General features: G+C 41.2%; 4 protein-coding genes across 5 annotated transcripts; 2 read left to right on the top strand and 2 right to left on the bottom strand.

Moving 5' to 3' along the window:
* Positions 1–1,158: 1,158 nt before the first annotated feature.
* On the bottom strand, positions 1,159–5,681 carry LOC115678441 (uncharacterized). 2 transcript variants are annotated; one of them, XM_030601847.2, is made up of 7 exons: positions 5,403–5,681; positions 5,170–5,254; positions 4,209–4,276; positions 3,618–3,731; positions 3,342–3,504; positions 1,758–1,904; positions 1,159–1,674 (listed from the first exon to the last, which is right to left on the bottom strand). In XM_030601847.2, the coding sequence occupies exons 2-7, from the start codon at positions 5,242–5,244 to the stop codon at positions 1,648–1,650; spliced, it is 594 nt and encodes a 197-aa protein (XP_030457707.1). In that variant the 5' UTR covers positions 5,245–5,254; positions 5,403–5,681; the 3' UTR covers positions 1,159–1,647. The 2 variants fall into 2 exon arrangements, with proteins under 2 accessions (XP_030457707.1, XP_056167881.1); XM_056311906.1 differs by lacking the exon at positions 1,758–1,904 and having other exon boundaries at positions 1,159–1,757.
* A 7,008-nt stretch (positions 5,682–12,689) lies between these two features.
* Positions 12,690–13,658, top strand: LOC115678471 (uncharacterized protein At1g15400). Its single transcript, XM_030601872.2, has one exon. The coding sequence runs from the start codon at positions 12,806–12,808 to the stop codon at positions 13,232–13,234; it is 429 nt and encodes a 142-aa protein (XP_030457732.1). The 5' UTR covers positions 12,690–12,805; the 3' UTR covers positions 13,235–13,658.
* A 3,133-nt stretch (positions 13,659–16,791) lies between these two features.
* LOC115678477 (peptide deformylase 1A, chloroplastic/mitochondrial) lies at positions 16,792–20,198 on the bottom strand. Its single transcript, XM_030601879.2, has 4 exons — positions 19,638–20,198; positions 18,266–18,355; positions 18,101–18,168; positions 16,792–17,503 (listed from the first exon to the last, which is right to left on the bottom strand). The coding sequence occupies exons 1-4, from the start codon at positions 20,127–20,129 to the stop codon at positions 17,257–17,259; spliced, it is 897 nt and encodes a 298-aa protein (XP_030457739.2). The 5' UTR covers positions 20,130–20,198; the 3' UTR covers positions 16,792–17,256.
* A 1,284-nt stretch (positions 20,199–21,482) lies between these two features.
* Positions 21,483–22,162, top strand: LOC115678425 (uncharacterized). Its single transcript, XM_030601821.2, has one exon. The coding sequence runs from the start codon at positions 21,669–21,671 to the stop codon at positions 21,975–21,977; it is 309 nt and encodes a 102-aa protein (XP_030457681.1). The 5' UTR covers positions 21,483–21,668; the 3' UTR covers positions 21,978–22,162.
* Positions 22,163–24,655: the final 2,493 nt, after the last annotated feature.

The following is a 24,655-nucleotide window of genomic DNA, read 5'->3' as shown; positions in this document are numbered from 1 at the left end:
ATGAAAGATGCTCTCATTAGAGCAGCTTCGACAGTTTTTAAGAAGAGTGGAGCAAGATTAAAGCCAATTACTGTGGGTATACAGATCAGGATAAGCCTCTATCTTTCTTCCTCTACCTGCTACATGCAAGCCCCAAAATTCGATGATTTCATGAATCTCTACCTCAAGGACATACTGATAGCACCCGCCATAAGCACATGACCAACTGAATACTAATTGAGCAGGACATGCTTTCTTTCCAAAAAAACATAGAAGAAGAAAAGATACTATAACAGTCCATATTTGGGATAAATTAGAAAGGCACTGCCCTTTGAGTTCTCTTAGTTTTTTTCCCCTCATATAACTAGATATGAAAATAATCTTCCTATGTTAGACTTCATTCAAGTTGTGGGAACACTGAAGAACATACTGCAATAGGAACTGGAGAGACCAGACGCAACACAATTGAAGAACTTTTCAACAAGGGTATTCCTGTCACTTTGGATGATCAGGCTGTAGATATAGTCACGAATTAGCTGCTTACCTTATCAATGCGTGGGATCACTAAATTCTGAATATAAGTATCCTCTCAATTATAGAGTTTGTAACATAACATGCACGATGGACTTCACAGTGGAATAACTTAAGTATGGCTGATGTGATTACACTATTGTAGCATGCAGAAACAACTGCAATGGAAATTATGAAGCTTTTACCTTACCAATTAGCACTCAGAAAAGGAGTCTCAAGCACATGCAACATAACCATAAGATGGACAATTGATTGGTGCAACTCATGAAGACACGAAGACTTAAAAAAAAAATTATTCCTCACTATTAAAGGTGAGATAAGTATATATGCAGGGAGTCTGAAGACAAAAATGCAAAGATCTACAGCAAAATTACATAAATACACTTCATGTGGAAAGCAAAGAGGCATGCTGTCAAAATTGTGTGGGCATGAACAAATGTACAAATGCATCCCTTAAATTTTTGCATGCCACTTCATCCCCATGGTAATTTGCCAGTACCAATGGACTATCATTCCACTAAAAATATCATTGGGAGAAAAAGTGAGACAGCTATATGATGAGATGCATTACCCCATATGGCTACTTGGCAATCAATAAATTTGTGGAGAGGCAGCTGCATTTGCTAAATTACATGCAAAAAGCCAAGAGGGACCAAAATCATTCATTTGCACAAAGCCTATTGAAAAGATACAATAATTCACCATTATTGAGTAATCCGTCCTGCTAACAGCACTCTCAAGTACATCCAAAGTTTCATGTATTTGTACATCTGTGGTGATCATATTTTTGCTGGCTCTTAAATGAGTTCTACTATAGCTAAAAAGCCATTGCGTTCTTCTGCTGAAAGCCAAAAGCAGAAAAATTAGGCAGTATGTCACTTCATTGCTAGAATGATTTACACTTATTTCTGCAAGTTAAACCAGTAATCACGTCTGATCTTTTCTCTAGGGCATTGTCAACTATGTCCAGCTGTCTGACCAGGTAAGATAATCAGTATTCTGGACTGACTCACTTCTGCTTGTTTTTCCACCAACTGCTTAGCTCATGCTCATAGCAGCGGCACAATGCAACTGCAGTTCAGCTAGAGAGCCTGTGGCTGCCCATCGAGAATGCGTGGACTGGGTTAACTCCGTTGGTCAGCTCAAGAGTTCCTCCATTAAACCCTGTTAATAGAATCCAGAGCGACTGATTGATTGGAAAATTTGATAAAACCAGATAATATCAGCAACTTGACGGAACAACAAACCTGACAAATATATTGTTCAGCATCAGTTCGTTTGAGAAAGTGCATCGAGTAGCGAGCAAGATTGGCAGACCGGTCAGTGAGCAACACTTCACCTATATCATCAAGAACTCTAACCTGGATGTACGGATCCTTCGGTGGCACCATATCCTGGCAAAGACTTTAATCATGCATTGAATATCCCATGAAGCACATACTTCTTACTTATCTTCTCTCGAAGAAATTAATTATTTAAGTGCTCTTTAGTCTTCATTGTATTGCACTTCCTAATTTACCTGAGAATTCTATGCTCACATCCAGTTATAAGAAAAGCAAAAACGTTGACACAAGTAAAATTTCAGAGAATCGTCATATTCTTCGGCCAACCAATCTGATAATGCCATCCCTTGGCACTCTATCCCCGGCGCAACACAAACAAGGATCAAAATACATAAAAAAATGTTAAAAGTATGACTTGATTTACAGGTCAAAACTCCAACAACTACAGAGGTTAATAATGCACACGGCTTGACAATAGATGTTGGAATCAGATGTAATTGCAGTGTCCTTACATCCCTTAAATAAATAAACGTGATGAACATATTAAACTCTGAAGCAAGTAACTTAAAGAAATAATGCATTGATAATTGTATGCATATCGTGGCTTTTAACTGTTAGAAGGATGTAACTGAGGCAATGAGTATTATGTCGAGATTTGAAAGTAGTGAAGCTTGTGGATAACAAAAAAAAGGCTTAGAGTTGGAAATTTCTGGTCGAAAGCAGTGAAATCCAGATCATGGCCAACAGTACAGGGATGAGGCTGAAAGTTCAAAAAGCAGGCAACTACCACTGGTAAGCATAAAAGGTAATGAAGTCAACAACGGAAAAAGGCAAGACATGCTGTACCATCTGCTAACTCTGTGAAATAAAAGCAAGAGATATAAAATAACTTCCATAAGCATGGTGACAATGCTGGAAAATTACAAACTAAAAGTGTCAATTGCACTATCATATGTCATCACAAGAAACCTTTCCCTAACAATAATACATGATAGCAAAGATCAGAATGCTTTCCAACAACGAAAGTCATATGAAAAGAATGCAACAGATGGAAGGAGAGAAACAATCACTTAATTAGACAAACCCCTATTAGCCACAAACAACATTTCTCAAAAGTCAATGAATTCAAAAACAAGAAACAGCGAACTTGGACTCCTTTGATTATCTTTACATGAAAGTGAGTCTTAAGATATCCCTCAGCTCTTCCCAGCAAATTAAGCATTGCCAAATTTTCATTAACTAGATATGTCAAGATGCAGTGATCATATCTCAAGATTAACATTTCTAGCTGTTTGCATATAAATGTTGTAATTGTCACCAACGACTGTATGATACGACAAAATCTTTGGACATATTCCTACTTTGATCTCACTTTCCTATATGCTCAGTAGTACATTCCTTGTTTTTCCCACCGTACCAAGGAGCACATGAAGTATTCGTCAAGCCAAACTTCTCAAGTAAAACCACGCTAACGTTGACTTGACATATTTTTAAACAGATGTCTCAAATCAGGAGGACCAGATTCGGATAGAGAGGAGTGGGGCTTACCACTGTCAAATCCAGATTCATTTCATTCATATATGCATCCAGAGCAGCAGAGTAACCCTTAAAGTACTCCTTCTCAGAGTTGCTTAACTTCGTAACGAGTTCATTGGGAAGCACACGCCCTAACTTCCACCTCAAACTTCGAATAACATCTGCTCTATTGCACCTTCAATTCACAAAATCATGAAGAAAAATAACTTTAGGGTAAAAGAGTTGAACAACAATTACATGGAGCAATTCAAGAAAAGTGGAGAAGACAGGGAATACTATTATTTTTACATGTATGCCATTAGGCAGCGTTTATTCCGGGTCAGAGAAAGATGATGAATCAGTGCACCATAGTAATCTGCATTTCTGGTTGTTTGGATATCCAAGCCTTCCTCTTGCATATTCCTATTGCAACATATTCATGTAAATCCAAAGTCTGATAAGACCAAACTTTTGCATAATGCAGTTGAGCAACTTGAAATGATGCTAGAGCCAAACTCGTAGTGACAATAAGAAAGTAAAAAGATGTGAATCCTTGAGATCACCATGAACAGATCTAGTAAGTTCACTGCGGTAAAATACACTTGCACTGGTTAGAAGTTCCTCTCGTTCTATAACAACCATAGTCGATATGTAAATTTTTCAGTTGAAAAGGGTAAAACATGAAATTCTGCTGCATGCCCATACTAGATGATAACATGATGCTATGCATTTATGGCAGTCATACCAGCTAGATTTTATATGCTCAAAATTCTTTCTGGCTAAAAATTAACTCTGGTAAAGACAGAGAAATGTATGAAAATAATCTGCTCAATAGCCAATACTTGACCACATAAAGAGAATGACACAAATTTATAAGAAACATAGAGGAAATAGGATTACCTGAACAAGGCCTGAAGCCCAACATGATGTGAACTACATTCTTTAATTACTTGATTAAATAAGTCATCCTGCATGATTATAGTGAGAGAGTATGGTTATATGTAGCATGTGAAAGTCATTTGATCTAGTAAAACGCACAAATATTCCAGAGTAAGATGAGTAGAATAGAGAATCATGGAATCTTGCCTTGATAAAAGATAAGATAAGATAACACTTGATTAAATATGCAGGTAGGGTTTGGCGAAAGGACAATGACTAATAGTGCTGGAACATGCAGTGGCAAAAAGAAACCCTTAAAAGCAACCTTAGAGTTACAAGATATCGGCTATGAATTTATTAGAGAAGTTAAACACAAAGGCATGTATTGCTTATATGGCTCCCCAGAAAAGACTACATTCTACATGGTACATCGACAATATGCCCAAACTCGACACATGGATAATGAATAGAAAGTGTCCAATATGGCCATGGCGTTTGCATCAAGAGAGATTACTATGGTAACATGTTTATAAAGTCAAGAACGAAATAATCAATCAATCAACAGCTAAGTCCATCTCAATAAATTACAAGTGGTGCAATTGCAGCAAGACTGAACTACAAATCATAGTAGAAAGAAGCACTACACCTCCCTATCGCTCTGATTCTCGTCATACTTTGACTTTAGCACCTTTCTCAAGCAAACATATCACGCTTCAGGTATGAGTCGATTTTTAAGGCAGAAGGCAATAAGATAAACAAATATCCAAATAAATGTGGGTTTTAGCATTTGAACACCCATTGAAAGTTCCAAAAGACATCGAAAGGCATACAAGAATCAAAGAACTCCGATATTGGGACCCGGAAGCCGAAATACATATACGCGGGGAAGCACGCAAAATGCTAGAGCATCAGATCGCGAATTCACATCGAAACCACGGAATGCGAATTGCTAGAGCACAACAATATCAAACACGGAACTCACATTAAAAGGCCTGAGCTGCCCCTTCTCGCCGCCAGTGAGTTCCTTCACCAACTGGCTCGCCTTTCTCCCGTACATCTCGTCCTAGCTGCCAGAAGCTCACAATTCAGTTATGTCACAGTGCCCGAGAAGAACCCATCCCCTCCCCAAAAAAAAAAAGATTAGTAATTTCATCAAACACGTCGCCCGCATGAAAAATCCCAGCCGAACCCAACAGTCACAGAACGCCAGCTTACCCAGGAAATCCTCCGGATCTGAGCTCTCGGCCGCAAGCGCTCTCGGAAGGACCAATCTTGATTCAGGATCTAGGGGAAAACAGGCATCAAAGAATCGCACTTTGCGAGGGCGAATGCAGCAAAAAAAGCGCCCTCCTTATCGCTGCTCCGCGCGCGAGAGGAAAAGGGGGCGAGAGGAAGAATCGACGGACTGCGCCGACAGACTGGTCGAGAGAAGATGGTGGGGTTGCGCTTTCGAGTTTTGGCGGGTGAAATTTGACGGAGATTCCGAAATAAGACCGCTTTTGTTTGATTTTGTCTTAACGCTCGAAGTCGAAACCAAAAACACGCAGGACGGAGCGCGCTGTCGGGCCTCCGGGCCGGGCCCGAGCTTAGGGAAAGATATTGGGCCTGGGCCTAATGACCGGCCCGGTCCAGCTAACGGGCAGGCACCGAAGGAGCTTGTTCACGAGGATGGTGCGGAATCACCAAAAAAAAAAGGATCGTTCGAATTGGAACATTTTTAAACTTAGGGAAAATGACGCAAATGGTCCATGAAATTTGATCAAATATGCGATGTTGTCCCGACCTATTCATTTGTTCAATGTGATTCATGAACCGAGTGACTGAATTGAACATGTACCTAAAGTTTATGAACCACATTGAACAAATCAAAAAGACAATTTTGAATATTTTCACATAATTCAAGGACTCGATTGAGCATATACCAAAAGTTTATGAACCATAAATTAAATGTTCAAGGATGTTACTGCACATTGAACCAAAATTCATTGATTATTTGTGTAATCATATCTTTAAATTGTATATAATTCGAAAGCTTAATCTATCTTTTCCAAAATTTTGTTCACCGCATGTTTCATGAAAAATTGTGGGTACCTTCATAATCAACGAAGGGGGGTGTGATTGCATTTGGTTGTTGATAAGTTCGTACATGCATCGCCAATTTGACATTACCTGTACAAGCTTTTCTTTTGAATCAGCGGACTACCTTTTAAGGACATTATAATGAGGATTAGAGATAAGTGTCATGAAAGTCTTCAAAACTTGTCATAAAAATGCAATTGAGGCCTAAAACTCTCAAAAAGTGCTTAAACAAGTTTTAGGAATTAATTACACTTTTTGAGAGTTTTAGAACTTAATTGCACTTTCGTGACAAATTTTAGAACTTGATTGCACCTTTTGAGAGTTTTAAGACTTAATTGCACTTTAATGACAAGTTTTAAAACTTTCAGGACACTTATCCCTATGAATTACTACCAGAAGTCACTATGAAAGCGAGCTATAAGAATTAAATACCTAAATTCATTCGAAAATATCGATGAGAACTCAAATGTTCCGCACATCAGTCAATCGGATTGCTAAGTCCATAAAAAAAAAAAATTTATAATGAGGTTCGTATGGCTCGATTTGATTAGTCAAACATTGGTGTCATGGTTTCACTGTCGATGTCGTTATTCACCACGGGAGGCATTGTTCCAAAACAAGAAAAGAGCAGAGCGAGTCGCCATGTTTGACGAAGGGCTGGCTGTCTAATTCGAAACTTTGAATGTTCCAAGGAACAAAATGCGATGGTTCTCTGTTTTGTTCTTTGTTTAACTCCCATCGACTTATGTACGCCAAAGAGGAAGAGGAAGAAGAAGGTCACGTTGACTCGGCATCGCATATGACTTTCTACTTTAGCGTTCTCCGCGGTTGATCGAGTCATTCGAATGCTGCATTCGAAATCGATCAGCGCCGGATGGTATTTGATGATCGCTAGCTGCTCAGAATTTGCCAATGACCCTCGTATCATCTCGATTCAATTCTCTCTCCGGTCGGGAACGGCAAACCCGAGCCATCGTCACGAGATGTAGGCCTCGATAGGGTCGGGCCAAAATTTCGCACAAGACCGCTCATCGCTTCATAATCATCAAACTATCGAGTAGGGCCGAACTTTCTTGCTAAGCGACCTTACCCAAATCCGTCCAAAGAATGATTCGGCCGGCCTCGGGTCGAGACCTGGCAGCTCGTTTTCCGCTAGCCCCGAGACCATGTCTAGTTGGGACACATTTACAAAACTCACATAGACGCTCGCTCGCTCGCTCGCTCTCTCTCTCTCTCTCGTCCTGTCGCTTTCCTTCTTCCACGGCGTCACGGGGAAGACTTGGTGGAACTTGGGAATTCAATTCAATTCAATCCCAATGATTGATGGTGCTGATCTTAATTTAAGCGAAGCACGGCAAAGGACGCAAGGCAACTTCGTGAATGTTTCCGGGGGGAGAAATAATCCATGGCCGAGTCAGACAAGCAACCTTTGCCAGAACGTACGATTCTCGAACCTTTGGTAGCCATCCGGCCTCGGACCGGTCCTATCTTCAGAAAGTCAATGTATCGATCTGGTGCGCATCGGAAATCGAGACGGGGAGGGAAAAAGAGAGAGAGAGAGAGGGAGAGCAAGTGATTGAATCGATAGGTAACACAATGAGAGCGCCGATGGACGAGCGCCACCCAACGAGCAACAGCTAAATTTAACCCTATTGCCAAATAACCATCGGAAAGAGAACCATCCATCGCGATTTTTGAGCTTTTGTGCTTAATTCTTCGGAAAGCAATTGCAATAATCTAGAAGGCGTGATTGATTCTTGGAGGAGATGCGAATCGTTTCGGCATCCCAAATGTTTGTTTTATCGTCACTAATAATACAAGAGGAGATTCCTCCATATTTTCAGTTTCCAAACCCCACATCGTCAGCGAACGTGAAAGTAGGACTATTCAACTAGATTGGAACTATGACCCAAAAAAACAAAAAACTAGATCAGATTGCCCAGAAATCAATTCGGTTCTAATTTTTTGGAACCGATGAGAACCGGTCTAGATCCCGATTCAAAGTGAGGAACCCCTTGGGAACCGGACGGAATTTGGAACCAGTTCCATATCTTAAAAACCATAATATGCCTATTGGCATCTTTTTCTCTGACTATCTATTTTTCTTTGTTCTCTCCAAACTCTCACTCACTCACGAGTTGCCCTCCTCCTCGCTCGCTTGTGGCTTGGCCTCGCTCATTCGAGCCTTGCAACCCTCGCTCATTGACTCGCCTTCGCTCACTTGCCCTGATGCATCTTTTACTTTGAACCATTTTATTACTCATATTATTTTCTTCTAGGGCATGATTGATTCTTGGAGGAGATAGGGAATCGTTTCAGCATCCCAAATGTTTGCCTTATCGTCACTAATAATACAAGAGGAGATTCCTCCATAGTCTCAGTTTCCAAACGCCGCATCGTCGGCGAATGTGAAAGTAGGACTATTCAACCGGATCGGACCGTCCAGAAATCGGTCCGGTTCTAAAAAATTGGAACCGATGAGAACCGATCTGAATTCCGATTCCAAGTAAAGAACCATCTGGGAACCAGACGAAATTTGGAACCGATTTCATAAAGCTTTAAAATCATAATGTCTCTTGGCATCTTTTTCTCTTACTATCTTTTTTTCTTTGTTCTCTCCAAACTCTCGCTTGCTCGCGACTTGCCCTCCTCCTCACTCGCCTATGGCTTGCCCTCGCTCGTTCGAGTCTTGCAGCCCTCGCTCATTGACTCACTTTCGTTCACTTGCCCTCATGCATCTTTTACTTTGAACCATTTTATTACTCATATTATTTTACCGTAAAAAGTGAAAAAAAAAGGAAAATAAAAGAAAAACAGGTTCTCAGGTAGACTACTTTGGAACCGGACCGGAAAAACATTGTAAGATCTAAGGTCGATTTTAGGACGAACCGAGTAGTTTTCGTATTCCAAAAATTAGAAGCCGACTCTAACGGTATATGTTCTAAATTTTAGGTCTAGAACCTATCACCCCCACGCGAAAGGAGGACATTGCATGAGTGGGCCAAGCACCCAACTCAAAAAATCTACAAGGACTTTCTCGAATTTTGATCTGAGATGTACTGAGTCGTATCCAAGCGTGGCCTACTACGAGCAACACGTTCCCAACATGCAATGTTTGCATATTCACTGTTTACACATGTTGATTTTGCTCGGCGACTGGCATGCCCTAGAAGAAAACAAGGATCGCTTCGAGTCGAAGCTCGTCATCTTCTTGCAAAAGAAGATTATGTTTTTAGTGTTTCATTGCATCCTTCGATAAGACACAACATTTGTCGTCGCGTGTTAGTGCGTTTGACTAGAATTGGATCGACGATGGAATGCCTTTCAAATATAGTGGTGGGATGTGCTAATTATAGTGGAATCTTCTGCTAGATGTAGCTTCAATTTAAGGGTAAATTAAGATAAAACCTAGTACCTTGATCTCTTTTTCTCACCTTTATTATTTATTTCGTTGTGTTTGTATGCCATATCCTAACAACAGTATGGTATGACTATTTAAATGCTACGATAGATGGTTACAAATGGTATTTGAATTTAAAATAGTCCTATATTCAAAATAAATAATTTCTTCATCCTATCTGCGATTACAAGAATCCTAAAATAGTGGGACTAAACAAAACCACCCAACAATTACCTATTATCAAGTAAGATTTTTAGATATTCGAAAATATTGTTACTCGCTAGTCACACGTCAATACCGATTACTTCATTCCTAGTGAAGGTTCTCATCGATAACTGATTATTACTATTGTCGACTAAGTTTATCACTTATCGCATATAATCAAAAGTTGGTCATTTTGGGTACCAACAAGATGTAAAATCAACATATGTGCGGCTCAAATCTAAACCTTTCTATCAATGTAATTAAATACTAAATCTTTCAAAAAATGTTGTTAGGCTTCTTTCTTTTTTTAGTCATGACTTCTCCAATTTACCCTTATGTAGCTTGCTCTAAGGCTCTGACCAGCAAAATGAAAAATCCAATTTCACTAGGGTTAATACTACGAAAAATCTCAAACCAATACACTCGTGATAAATTTACCCTAAACTAATTTTTTGACCGTAAAACATCCCAAACCGGTACGCTTACAACAAACTTACCCTCCGTTAGTTTCCGTTAAATTGAATTAATACCACGGAAAATCACAAATTGGTACACATGTGACAAACAGAAGGTAAAACCCAAAACTGATACACCCATAAATTATTACGTGCCATCCAGCTCAACAATTTGATAATAAAATTTAACAGAAACTAACGGAGGGTAAATTTGTCACGGGTGTACCAGTTTGGGATTTTTGTTGGTCAACAAATTAGTTTTGGGGTAAATTTATCGCAGTAATATCAGTTCGGGGTTTTTCGTGATATTAATTCATTTCACTTTTCGTTATTCGACAAAAAAAAATTACTTTTTGTTAACTTAAAAAAAAACAATTCTCCTGTGATGGAGAGAGAGACACACACATAATTTTTATTTTTATTTTTTTGCTAAAGAGAGAGGGACACACACGATTTAAAAAAAGGAAAAATGGCACAAACAGTCTCTAAATTTTGGCCCAATATGCATTTTAGTCCTTGAACTTTTAATTTATTCAATGCAGTCCTTGAACTTTAACACAATGTGCAATGTGGTTCTTGAATTTTTGATTTATTCAATATCATTCATGAACTTTTGATGCATGTTCAATTCAGTTCCTGAATTATATGAAAATGTTCAATGCAGTCATTTCCATTAATTCAAGTTCAGGGACTACATTAAATATTTTCGTATAGTTCGGCCACTGAATTGAACATATACCAAAAGTTTGCGCTTGTCACAGCTTCAGAAGTCATATTTATGGATAGTTTCTTCGGTATTGTTATATTCAGAGCTGTTCGAACTACCTCCGTCCTTTTGTTTCATGTAATTTCTGAGGATTCGTTCAATTTTCATAGTTTCGATACAAATTAAAAGTTCATGGACCACATTGCACATTGGGTTAAAGTTCAGGAACTGTATTAAATAAAGGGTTAATACCACGAAAACCCTAAACTGGTACACTTGTGACACATTTACCCCAAACTATTTTTTTGACCATAAAAAATCCCAAACTGGTGCACCTGTGACAATTTTACACCGAACTATTTTTTTGACCATCAAAAACCCCAAACTGGTACATTTGTGACAATTTTACCCTGAACTTACCACAAAAACCCCAAACTGGTACATATGTGACAATTTTACCCTGAATTAAAATTTTAATATTATTTTTTATTTTTTTTCGAATTTTTATTTATTTATTTATTTTTTCCCTTTTATTTTTTTTTCTTTATCTTCAACCTCTGACCGGTCGCCGGTCCGGCGACCGGCCAAAGGCGGAAGCCGGCGAGGGCCGCCCTCGTCAGCGTCGGGCGAGGGCCGTCCTTGCCAGATCCGGCGAGGGGCGACCCTCGCCGGTATCAGGCGAGGGCTGCCCTCGCCTGCGTCGGGCGAGGGCCGTCCTCGCCAGATCCAGTGAGGGCGACCCTCGCCGTATCGGCGAGGCCGCCCTCGCTGCGTCCCGAGGGCCGCCCTCGCTGCGTCGGCGAGGCCGCCCTCGCTGCGTCGGGCGAGGGCCGCCCTCGCCGGCGTCGAGCGCGTCCTCGCCCGCCCGGGCAAGGGCGATCCTCGTTCGACTCGAGGCAAGGGCGCCCTCGCCGTATCGGCGAGAGCGCCTCGCCGTGATCGGGCAAGGGCGCCTCGCGATCTGGCGAGGGCGACCCTCGCCTGCGTCGGGCGAGGGTTGCCCTCGCCGGCGTCGGGCGAGGGCTGTCCTCGCCCGCCCAGACAAGGGCGAGGGCCCCTCGCTCGGGCGGCGAGGATGGCCCTCGCCAGTCGGGCGAGGGCCGCCCTCGCTAGATCCGGCGAGGGTCGCCCTTGCCGAGTCGAGCGAGGGCGGCCCTCGCCACCGGCCGCCGAGGGCGGCCCTCGCGGCTTCCGCCTCTGGCGGGCCACCGGGACCGCGGCCGCCGAGGTTGAAGTGAAGAAAAAAAAAAAGAAAAGAAAAGAAAAATTCAAAAAATTCAAAAAATAAAAAAATAATATTAAAAATTAGTTGGGGTAAAATTGTCACAGTGCAGGTTTGGGTTTTGTGGTATGTTCGAGGTAAAATTGTCACAGGTATACCAGTTTGGGGTTTTTTATGGTCAAAAAAATAGTTTGGGGTAAATGTGTCATAAGTGTACCAGTTTAGGATTTTTCGTGGTATTAACCCTTAAATAAATTAAAATTTTATGGACTAAATTGTATATTTTGTCAAAATTCAGAGACTGTTTGTGTCGTTAACCGTTAAAAAAACAAATAGAAATGACAAACAAAACGACTTCAATTTTGACTAGCAGACACATCAGATCATGACCTTTTCCTCTTCCCAGACTCTCTCTCCCTCTCGCTAGTTTCCACCCTCCCTTCCCTCTCCCTCTCCCTCCTTCTCTCTATATAAATGTCAAACTGAAAAGTCTTAAATGCATCGCCACTGCACGCATTGTGGACCTGTTGCTAGTTAAACTAATCTAAAGAAATGTCCACAGAGAGAGAGAGAGAAAGAGAGAGAGAGGGAGGTGTGATGGCTGGGTTGCAGAGATCTGAAGTCTCGTTCAGGAGGCAGGGCTCTTCAGGGCTGGTGTGGGACGACCGGTTCTTGTCCGGCGAGCTCCGGCGACGGGACGAGCTCGACCAGGATCAGGAGAGGGCCGCGCCCGGGGACGACCCGGGTAACGTCAAGCCGTCGTCGACCCCGGCGAGGGGGGCCGCCGCTCCTCCTTCCATCGAGACGCTGAGCCGGAGCCGATCCAGCAACGCCGCGGGGGGGCGGGGGTACCGGACCGGGAAGGTGTCCCCGGCGATCGAGCCGCCGTCGCCGAAGGTGTCTGCATGTGGGTTTTGCGGCGCCTTCGGGAAGCAAGCCAAGAACCGCAAAACCAAGCCTGGGAAGCGCAGATCGAGATAGGATCGGGTTCCATGGGTAGCGCCCGGTTGTCTGCTGGTGACTGGTCAGGGTGTATCTGCTTCAGGAGGTGAAACTGAAATTTTCTTCTCTCTTTTTATTTTTATTTTTTTGGGTATAAATATAGGATTTTAGTGATATATGAGATAAGATTTAGATGATAATTAGCGTGGTCTATGTCTCAATAAACTGAGATTTGTGGGAGTTTTGGGAACAAAGAAGTGGGAAAGTTTGGTACTTTGGTTCTTTTTTCTGCTTCTGTCCACCCTTTCTTCTTTCTTATGGGAGCTCAATATGCTGTTTCTTCCTTTTTGGGTTGGATTTAGATTCCAGAGAAGCTCTGTTCTTTCGTATGATGGCCTTTGTTTATGTGATCATGTGTATATCTGTCTGGAATTTTACGTGAAATTTCAATCTTTGTACAAAAGTCAAAGTTCCATGTGAACTCTTTCCTCTCTCTCTCTCTCTCTCTCTGTTTCTGTCCACACTGCGTACTGCGCGGCCTCCATGTGAATAGAGCTTGGTCTAAAAGTTGTTTGCTTATGAAATCATGGCTTCTGGCCTCCTCCTGTTGCTTAATTCATTTCCTTAGGTACATAAAAATCGCGGGCGAAATGTAAAAATAATCAACTAATTCAGCTTGAAGAGAAAAAAAGGGCGCTCTAGCACCGAATTGTCGCATCTTCCGGTGAACAGGATCATGCGTTCGTCCGCCGAAATTGATGGAACGCTTAATTAAGATCTCGGTCCCAGTGGCTTCGGGTTGGAGCGAGACAATAGGTTAGGAGGTCGAGGGTTCAACTTCCTACAGACAAATTTCCGATTTTGAAACTGGAATTTCTTGAAACCACTCATGTGTGTGTCAACGACATCCTTGTGGTCCTGTAAGATGGCGCTATATGAAGCTGAGGTTGGGCTAGAGGTCAAGTGATCTGTTGGTATTGATGGGGACCGACCATTTGGAAGTAGTTCAGAACGAAGATGTTTACCCGGTGCAATGAAGGAAATACGATTGCTGGCTATATTTAAGATCTTCCATGACATTCTGAGCAAAGTTGGTGTTTTTCTCGAACAAGAAAGGCTCCTCTCTGACACATCCTATTCTTAGTGTTCGTGTAGCTGCGCATTTTAGCTCCGAGGTAGTTTCAGGACAATCAGATGATGTGATCCCCAACGCCTTTTAACGTCTACACAGTCCTAGAAGGATCTTGAGACACAAAAGCCAACTCGTACCGTGGGAAACATGTGAAGTAGGGACGACAGATGCCAAGCAAAGTACCCACCAATTACTCTCCAAACAGAAAAAATGATCACGACCATCTCTTCCTCTGTCGCATCATCTTTATCGTCATTCTCGCTCAAGCTGCAATAAGCAGAGGAAACTGAGAGATTATCCAATGTTTTTGACCAATTTTTTCCTAAAATTTGCAATCTCTCAAGCTCTCCTCTTTCTTGTTCTTCTTCTCCTCCTCTCTCTTCTGGTTTATGAACATTCGGTCGAGTTCTTCCTCTATTCAGAAAATGGAGAAAATTAACGGTATGCCGATAAAGTTGCTGTACTCTCCTCCTTTCAATTGGGGAAATTTAGGAGATAGAGAAGTGGGAGAGACTGTGGGAATATTCTTTATCTTGATTTGTTCTTCTTCCTTTTTTTATAAGTAAAATCATCAATGGTGAATGAGGGGACCTAGATGAAGGACCATGAGGGGGCCAACCCCCCACTAAAGTGTCAAAACCATAATGGATCAATCAATGTGATGGGTATGATATAGGACGACTCATCTATGGACCACCTCAATAAAAGACTCCACCACCATCTTCCAATCCCTCAATTATCACCAAGTTCCCCTAATTTTATCTTCAAAACAGAGAAAAAAGAAAAAACCTTCACGTTAGAGAGAGATGAGTGCATTTGGTCACACCCAAGTTACAGTAAAATTGTCCAAAAAGTTCTAAATTTATTGCATTTTTATCAATTTAGTCATAAACATTTTAATTGTGCCAATTGAGTGCTGAATATTTTCATGTTTTTTCTTTTTTCCCTCCGCCGGCCATCATCAAGGCAAGGACAGTCCTCGCCAGGGGGCGGTGACCTCCCCGGCCATTGGCGAGGGCTGGCAGAGGCAAAAAAAAAGGAAAAAAAAAAAGAAAAGAAGAGAAAAGGAAAAAAGAAAAAAAAAGAGTAAAGAAGGAAAAGAGAAGAAAATAAAAAAGGGAATTAATAAAAAAAAATTGAAAAAATATTAAGATATTATTAAAAATTGTCAAAGTCAGCGCCGGCCAAGCCACATAAAACAACCGGCATCCACATCAATGATTTCCGATCAAAATTAACCGGATAGACTCAATTAATAAAATGTGAAAAGGATTATAACTCAATTAGCACAATTAATATAATATTAAATTGGCAAAAATGCATCAGGTTTACAACTTTTTGGATTATTTTCCCGGAGCATCACAGCCACTTCATTCTTAGCCTCGAGGACGACTTCTGCTCTCGCAATGTAATCTCAAGTATGAATGTCCCCCCCGTTCAGCACGAGATCAACTTTGCCTCTTTAATGAACAGCGTGTGCGTTCTTCTAAAGGACAGACAACTTTCTCTAACTCTAGTCGCGTCCAGACGATGAGCTCGGGCATTTGCAGTCCAAAAACAACCGACAAGAAAAGGGTCCCTCAAGTTTGAAAAAACGGGTCTCTCTTTATAGCGTGGACTTTTCGATGATAAATGCAAGTGCAAGACAGTGCCACGAACACGACGATCTTTAATTTATATTTTGGTCTGCCATGTGGTCAATGTGTGCATGTGTACCCAGCAGCCACATTAGACCGTTGCGCAAGGTCCAGCCAGCCATCTTGTTGAGGTGTGCATCTTTACCTGCGATAAGATCAATCAAACATTGGATCATCGAAAGCGTCATATTCTATAGGCTACAACATGGACTAGTTGCATCATCCGGCCACTCTAAACGGCAGGGTAAGAAGATAGAAGTCATCGTTGAATCGCGAAGCTCTTGCTGTGAAGGCTAAATATACCAAAAACACTCCAGAACTGCTATAGTATTTCCTTTCTGTTTGGTAAATCAGCAGGTACCATTCACAAGTGGCTACGCCATGCCATATAATGGCAAAGCCTATGCAAAAAAAAAAAAAGAAATGCTTAATGAGGTTTTTCTGTGATTTATGGGGGATTAACCATGCCCAGTCTTCAGCCAAAACCAGAGAAAAAAGCCCTAATCTCGTTAGACTGGATGAGAAGTGCTAGGCTTATTAAGACCAGTTTACAAAATTGGCTTACTAAGTGATATGTCGGACAATGAACGATTTTTAAACAAGTGGGTCATATTCAAGAATCAATCATAGATTGACAAATCATTTAGTAAACCAATTTATAAACCATTTCTAGTAAATTTAGCTATTTCCTAGATTGGAATCTCATTAGATGGGTTACTTTGGAAATTGACCATCCATTCCAGATGATGAAAGAAGCTTTTCTATGATGAATATTAGTTGTGCAATACTATCTCTTTGTTCACAGTAAATGTGAATGATCGAGCATATGACCAGCAGTTAAAGAACCTTCATAAACATGTGGAAGTCGCAAGTATCACAACAATTATTACCAGCGCAAATATTACAAAAGAAAAGAAAGACTACACAAAATTATTTAACTAAAACAATTATTGGCGGATCAAAACTGAAGTAACGAATTCCATAACAGCAGAAGATTTTCAAGTTCTTAGCTTTTGCAGCATCCTCAAATATCAATGGGCTACCTGAATAACTCAACCCAAGTGCTCATGCGCTGGAATAGGAAGGATCGCTGCTCACTAAATCTTATTCCACATGCACAACCAATGACGGCACACACTTACACATCCTCAAGACACCAGCTATATCCAAGTTATGTGATTGTGATCCGAGAATGATTCCTCCCAGCATCATGCATGGCTCTTGTTAATTGCAATAAAACAAATGTGGTTGAGTTTGAGTATTCAGAACCTTGACTTCCTACTTGGCTATGATCATGAGCCACATACACCGAGTCTGGGGCACCCGTCCGCTAGAGGCAAGTCCAGGTTCTCCACAATTCTGAATGTTCTTGGAACCATCTTGTCCACGTAGAGAATTCCGTCCAAATGATCGCATTCATGCTGTAATATCCTAGCTTGCCAACCCGAAGCATCAACCTTGATAGGCTTACCATCGCGACCCAATCCTGTAACCTCCACATCGAGATATCTTTCCACCAATCCTCTATATCCATCAACACTGAAAAGTATCATAGAAAACAGCAGACAATGTGAGTCAAAAAGGCAAAAGTTTTCCTCTTTTAAGGGAAAACAAAAATATCAGAAATTAATGAAATTTGTATCTCAACATGCATTTTAGCATCTAGCAGATCTATGGAGTTCTGGTCAAATTACAAATATTTCTTGAGTTGACTTTACAAGTCAGATTTCCACAGGAGCACTCTTATTCTCCTATTGAAAAATAGCACAAATCTCATACTTCTCATGCTCAGTAAATTTTTTTGTAGTTTTGGCAATGACAGTGCCCTTCAGACAGGAAGTCTTGGCAGGTGTTTTTCTCTGATAGATAAAAAAAGAAAACAAGCTCAAACATCAGAAGACACTTTTTTCAAGTAATCAAAAGACACTTTCTGAAGGAGTGATTTTAATATCTGCCATCCCTTCTATCAATGTCATGCCATAAGAAAGATTTTTCTTTCCTTTTTCCTTGATGTGTACTAAAGCAGAAAATCAATTGACCCCTAAACATTTCTAGTTCATTCCATGAATGAATGACCATCACAGAAGAATGAAAAAATTATGCTTAAGACACCAGTTCTCAAACCATGATTATCACCTGAGGCAGCCCTCAAAGAAAAGGGCGGTCCTATTGCTCTTCTTTTTTAGCTTTGGGTTCAAGATTACCTGTTTCAGGAAAACCAGCAAATCACAGAAGCCAAGTAAGATTGTTGTCCGTAAAATAAATAGGTGAGATGTGGTTCAGCTCAAAATTGTCTCATACCAGGAGATCAAATGGGCGCCTATCTTGTGCTTTAGTCTCTTCCTTTGGTGCATAACTTATGTACTCTTTGGTATCTTCTAGCACTATAATCTGCAAAGCAAGAAGATCACTACCCTATAATAGCAGATTGATTTCTACAACAACCAAATTGGATGATATATTAGATGACTTTGGGATTGCAGAACACATGCAATCAACCACATGCACTCGTCAAGACTTGTCATTTTATCGCAAAATTTTCCGTAAATAAACGCATTGATTTAGTCTGGAGTTCCAACAACCATATCCAATCAAATTTAGAAAAAAAAAATTATTAGCTTGTAAACCGTCATCCTAGGTACATTTGTCATTCGAATTTATTTCCAATCTGCTCAGGTTTGAACTTCATTGTTAGATAGTTTTTACTTCATGAAGAAGATATTGCTTCCACCACTAATATTCCCAAAAAATTCTTGGTGCTAACCAGATCAATCATTGCCTGAAGCCTCCATTTGAAGATGACCTCCTTTAGCTGTTCTGGTCACAACACATGGTGGATCAAATTTCCCAAAGTTGAAAAATTTAACTAAGTGTCCACTACAGAAGAAGTCTTAATCAGGCAAAGAGCAATTGCCTTTGCACAATATAAGACCAATCCCAAACCACTATATTGCATAAATTTCAGCTGCAACCAGGGAACAGCTTGCAGCCATTATGATGGTTTTGTTGAAGGACCTTGACATATAAACTACAGCAAATGAGCGAATCGGTAAACTTTCAGCATTTTGCAAGAAGATGACAACAATAACTTGCAAAGCAAACAAGGTGCGAGATAAAGTATCGGTTAATCTAATCGAGCACAATGTGGTAGACAGAAGCAACATTAGCAATACTTCTGCTAAGATGATCGAGAAGCAAAACCGAAGGAACCTTCACAATTACCATCCAACAGGATTAGAAGCAAGGGACTATATGCACCGTGTGGTCGGGTAACAAGATTTCTTTATCCATAGTAAAAGGTTCGACTTTCTTGCTAAACCTTCCTTAAGAGTCCAGATAAAAAGGCAAAGAACAAGATCCTCTTTCCTGTGGTCATGTCACAGGGCCTACGAAATGCATATGCCCCAAATTGAGAGAATCACAACTGACAATTGAACAATGCTATTGTCAGGTCCTAGGAGAGTAAACCTCAGAAAAGCCACTACGAACGAAATCTCGAACTGCAATGACACAACACCACAGGAGAAAACTCAGCAACTAACAGCGCATCATCACAAAAATAAGAACCACCACTACGCAAATTCATCAACAATAACAGAAATACCACGCTGCCCAGTGTGTCCACGCCAAAACATCAATGACACACACGTATACAGTTCGTAATCAAACCGACCTTCAAAGGAATACCAATCTGGGGAGCCGCGAGCCCGACGCCGGGGGCCTTCCTCATCGCCACCACCATGTCGTCGACTATCTTCTGTATCCTCTCCGACCCGACATCTGCCGGGTCGACTTCCCGGGCCGGCTCGTGCAGGACTGGGTCGCCGGCCTTCACGATATCGGGCAGGCCCGCGCTCTTCTTCTTGTCCCCCGCGAGACCCAGAAGCCATCCCGCCCTCGCAATCGAAGGGGAGTTGCAGTAACGCCTCCGAGGCGTGAAGACGAGGCTGAACTTGGGAGGCGAGTCCGTGCCGAGCTGCCGAGCCGCGGGCTCGAGCAGCGTGCGGTAGACGAGGGTTCTCGAGGGAGGTGAGGAGAGACAGAGAGGGAGCAAGCGGAGCTGGAGTGAAGCTCTGTGGAGGGACTCCATGTTTTGCTCGGGGAGAAGGGTGGGGGAGTTCGGTCGGACCAAGCAGAGACCGTCGGACAAACTCTGCAGCGGCATTGTAGCCGTCTCCGAACAAGTCTCGGCGGGCCTGCATTCTAGTTCGGGCCGGGCCGAAGAATGTCCATCTCTCCCTCTTTCTCTAACATTCATACCCAAATGATTTAGCAAGATTTACAGTCGGCAACTTGACAACTGAGATCATCACTTATCAGCAAGAGAGGGAGAGTGGGAGACAATGTCGCTCGACACGGGAGGAGCATCGGGCTGCAATTTCGTGCCTCGTCCTTTCTTCATCGGCCTAATTCAGGTCCCGACCGACGCTATTGCTCAATTGAACGAATCACATTATCTCGACATAGAGATGTTTATCGAGAGGGAGGGAGAGGGCGAATCATGAGGTCCGACCTAACTTAATGATCCGGAGTTCGCCCCATCACCAAATTGGTTTTCGAGCCCGTTTTAGCTACTAACCCATGATCAAGCCTTCAGTTGCACACGGTCCCAAAAATTCAAAATAAGACTTTTAAGAAGTAGGAACTCCTTCCCTAGGAAGGAAAGACAGAGACCTAACAAGTGATGCCGTATCCACGATTCAGGTCAACCCATATGCACGAAGGCTTGTCATGCACATAGACATTCAATGCTCCACATGTGCAAACCTCTCTTATCCTCCTAAAACTCTAGTTTTTTCTTTTTCTTTTTTGCCATGTAATGTGAAAGTGGATAAAGATGAAGATGAGCATTGCAACGAAACCGACCTGCCCAAGCAAGCTTCGTTTAAGAGTTCCCCAAAGAGAAGCAATCCCCTAAGAGTTAGGCAGAGATGCCAAGCCCCTTTTTCTAATACAATGCGAGCCTAGAAAACTTCTGATTATCCCCAAGGGGATGAAACATAATATACTATCCAAGCGTGTTTTATGTGGGTATATGAGTTCAAGTTATTACAAAGGCGCAAGCTATTAACTTTTTTTTCCTTTCTCTCTCTTTTTGACTCGGCCAAAAATGGCGCCTAGGCAGAGAGAAGAGGACCTTCCTGTGCCTAACCAAGGACCATGCCTTGAGCCGCACTTTAAGAATTGAATGGTCTAAAAGCCACATGCGTGTGGGTGATGATGTTTGATAACTCTCGTTAGGTGGCTTCGGCACCAAGTCAGCAAAGACGGTCGCTTCTTCAGCATCATGGTCTCCCTTGGCTAATTTCTCTTTTTTCACGTTTTCCTGGATGAATTTAGGAACAAGGGTATGAAAATCAATTCAAATTATTCGGTAAAGGATCGACGAAAACAAGCTGCGTGGTCAAAGCTGTAGTTTACGAATGCATAGTAGTTTCTCCAAATTCCCTAGTTATATGAATAACATCATCTTGGTTTATACACACGCATAGTAATATGCTAGGGGAGACCGGTTGACGAAGAAAAGGAAGCACGGTGGAACCAGATCGATTTTAAAACTCAGAGAATATTCCTTCTCCCAGATCTCCTCTATAAATATGAAACTTACAAAAGCATGATAAAGCAGAGATAAAGTCTCCTCATCCTCATGTCAGAATAATACAAGATCAGAGGCATAAGGAAAGAAGCTAAGCAAGACTAGAGAATGAAGAAGATCAGCCCAGGAACTCCTCCTCCGAGATCTGAAGACCAGAGGCTGAAGAAACAAGAACAGGCAGGAGAAAACATCCTATTCAGGAACAAGAAGGACGATCATGGCTTCGTCACGGCGAACGAAAGGAAGGCAATAGGGACGGCAAAGAAGGACGATAATATGATTAAGCTGGAGAGGAAGACGACAGAGGACATCAATGAAAGCGCGGAAGCATTCATCCAGAAGTTCAGGCAACAGTTGATGATCCAAAGGCTCGAGTCCATTGAGAACTATGAGAAAATGCTGGCAAGAGGGCTCTGACACTAATCTTTCCATCTGTGTGTGTGTGCATACCCATCTGGACAATTATTCAATTTGTTCTGTAAACTTTCGATTCTTGTTTAATCTTGAAATCTCATGCATGTTGCAGGGGGACACCCTTTTTGATTAGTTACTACCTACAAGAGTATAGTGATGAACACAACCTTCATTTGGTTCTTTTTACACATGACCAAGTTTTGCCCCCTTTATTTTTCCACCAGTTTTGATGAGCACATAACATACTATACAAACTTGATATGTCAAGGAAAATAGACTGTTTGGTTCTTTCTTTGATGCCTTGATGGTTGATGGTATGGATATTTTGTTGTCGAGGTAGGGATTTGAGCCGCTTATCTATCAATCCCATTCGTGTACCAGAGAAAATCTCTAGAATATTTTCCGGGTGCAATTTCTCAAATTTTGACTTGAAAAACGACAGCATTTTATAACTTACGGATCATACAAACTTTTGCATTAGATTGATTTGAGAAACGCACGAACTCTCGTCCTCCGATCGAGGGCTAACTTTAGTCAGGATAGGAAATAAGGGGTCGAGGATGATCAAGTTCCCAACCCATCTCAACTACATTGAGACTCGAACAAAGTTACGTCATTAGGTCGTGGGACGGTCTTGTGCTTTACCTAATAGGGAAATAGAATACATATTCCGATGAGGCTCAACATTACGGTAGCGATTAAATTGAAGTAGAATTCGGCAAAAAGAGATCATATAAAATCAGAAAGTAAAACATCCATCTTTATACCAAGCCTCGTCATAGAAGATAAAGAAAGATAATTTGTAAGAAGAAAAAAGATTGCAATGAATGACCACTCGAACAAGAACTTGATGTTATGTAAATGGCAATCACCTTTATGGATAAAAGAAAGCATGGGTGGTTTCACTAGCTGGTCGATGGGGCTGCTTTAAAAGGAACTGGCCTTTTGGCTTCTCGACCCATCTCTTGGACATGGGATAAAACATTATGTGCTCTACCATTCGAAAAGAAGTGGCGACTTCTCTACTTCTTTCTCCCCATAGTGAACCACAAAAATCGAAGGATATTGCAAGAATGCTCACCAAAGTTAAAGGTTCTCACGAGTTGATAATATCGACATGAGTAGTTTGATGGGTTGGGTCCGCCTCATACATCTTAAAAGAAGAAAAGTCATGAAAGGAAAAGAAAGGGAGGGCTGAACGTCCTTCATAGTGTGGAGAGAGAAAAAGGTGCCTTCCAAGAAACAGAAAACAAAAGAAAAAAAGAGTGAGAGAGACAGCGGATCAGAATCGATTCAGATTTGACTGTGAAATCTTGTCGGAATCAACTATGATTGTCCTTACAAAGTGAATGGTTTTAATAATTGAAACCTTTCTCCGATTTGTCTCTCAATTTCTCCGACAGTGTTTAGAGTTTTCTCACTTATCTGTTAATCTACCTTTTATGTTAATGATATATTGTTGTATTGTTGATGTGTTGAGCCTCTGGTTACGTAACTAAGGATGAACTATTATGCATTTTTTTTTACTTTTAGTGATTAGCGGAAGTTTTTTAGCGGCTTCGTTATTTTTCCTGCAATGAGTTTTTCACGTAAAATTTGCGGATGTTGTTTTTCTGCTTCGTCTTTATTTTTTAGGAATATATTTACCGATTTGGGGTTGATATGGCTGAAATATTGTAACTGGTCACTAGTGAGGTTGATTTGATATTGATTAGTTGAATTTTAGTAAACTATTGATCCTCGATAGATATTGTTGTTCCTCACCAACTTTAGTTTATCTGATAAGTGCTCTTTCTTTTTGCCTTTTGGATTGAGTCTGACATAAAAACACACTTTGGATCTCCTAGAATCGACGAGATTGGAACTGCGAAAGTCGATAAACAATCCCATTAACACAGATTTACTGAAGAAAATATTTGCTAATCAATGGACAGACAAGTTATTCCATCGAATGGCAATAGATATTCCATTCAATCTCGAATACCAGAAGCGCTTTTCCAACTTTAAAAGTTACGCCTTATTTATTTAAATTAGTAACCATGTAACCGTCGATTATAAATATTCCAAGTGCGTTCATTGTAAAGCCTCAACAATCATGAGAAAAACCCATTATCTTCTATCAATGCACTCTTTCAATCATCTTTAATTTCCCTTTCTTAGTTGTAATCTCAAGATTTCTCTTTGTTTATTAAATTTCAGCAACACATCTTTTAGCCATTGTCCTGTTGTTTATTAAATTCTGACAGAATGTCATCGTCGCTCCTTGTGATTATTGATACTCCCGTCCGAGTCGCCATACAACCCGTATCTATCTAATAAAAACCGAAGAATGAGTTTTGGTGAAAGATTAATTCGTCATTAACTAAATTCCGATGAAACATTTTTTTTTTTGGCAAACCCAGTGGGACAACTTGTGGTTCGATTTCAGGAAATTTAGATGCCAAGAACAAGGAATCGTCCAGAGCCTAATGATAGTGCGAGTTACAATCTCAATGGCAGTGATAGGGCTGTGCACTCCGAATCTTTAGCCGTTAAACGAGCAGCAGAAGAAGGCTAACATGAGAGGGAAAACTTTCCTAGGGAACAAAATGGTCAACCAAATCCACAATTGAACCTGGCATAGTTTATTGAATAAGTTCCACAACGATTAGGGTTAAACAGGGTGTTATCATTCCTCTTTA

This window comes from Syzygium oleosum, unplaced genomic scaffold (assembly GCF_021117445.2).
Source record: "Syzygium oleosum isolate NSW1041296 unplaced genomic scaffold, Sole_v2.1 Sole_v2.05, whole genome shotgun sequence".
Lineage (NCBI taxonomy): Eukaryota > Viridiplantae > Streptophyta > Magnoliopsida > Myrtales > Myrtaceae > Syzygium > Syzygium oleosum.
Note: the sequence above shows the minus strand (reverse complement) of the source record. Positions and strands in the feature narration are given on the sequence as shown.

Excerpts from the sequence above, each read along its gene's own strand:
- LOC115678441 (XM_030601847.2), bottom strand. The coding sequence starts at position 5,244 with ATGTACGGGAGAAAGGCGAGCCAGTTGGTGAAGGAACTCACTGGCGGC. Across the intron at positions 4,277-5,169 it reads GGCAGCTCAGGCCTTTTAAT|GATGACTTATTTAATCAAGT; the intron begins GTGAGTTCCGTG and ends ATAATCATGCAG. Across the intron at positions 3,732-4,208 it reads GGGCTTCAGGCCTTGTTCAG|GAATATGCAAGAGGAAGGCT; the intron begins GTAATCCTATTT and ends ATGTTGCAATAG.
- LOC115678471 (XM_030601872.2), top strand. The coding sequence starts at position 12,806 with ATGTCCACAGAGAGAGAGAGAGAAAGAGAGAGAGAGGGAGGTGTGATG.
- LOC115678477 (XM_030601879.2), bottom strand. The coding sequence starts at position 20,129 with ATGCCGCTGCAGAGTTTGTCCGACGGTCTCTGCTTGGTCCGACCGAAC. Across the intron at positions 18,169-18,265 it reads GGCGCCCATTTGATCTCCTG|GTAATCTTGAACCCAAAGCT; the intron begins GTATGAGACAAT and ends TTCCTGAAACAG. Across the intron at positions 17,504-18,100 it reads TTCTTTGAGGGCTGCCTCAG|TGTTGATGGATATAGAGGAT; the intron begins GTGATAATCATG and ends GATACTTTTCAG.
- LOC115678425 (XM_030601821.2), top strand. The coding sequence starts at position 21,669 with ATGAAGAAGATCAGCCCAGGAACTCCTCCTCCGAGATCTGAAGACCAG.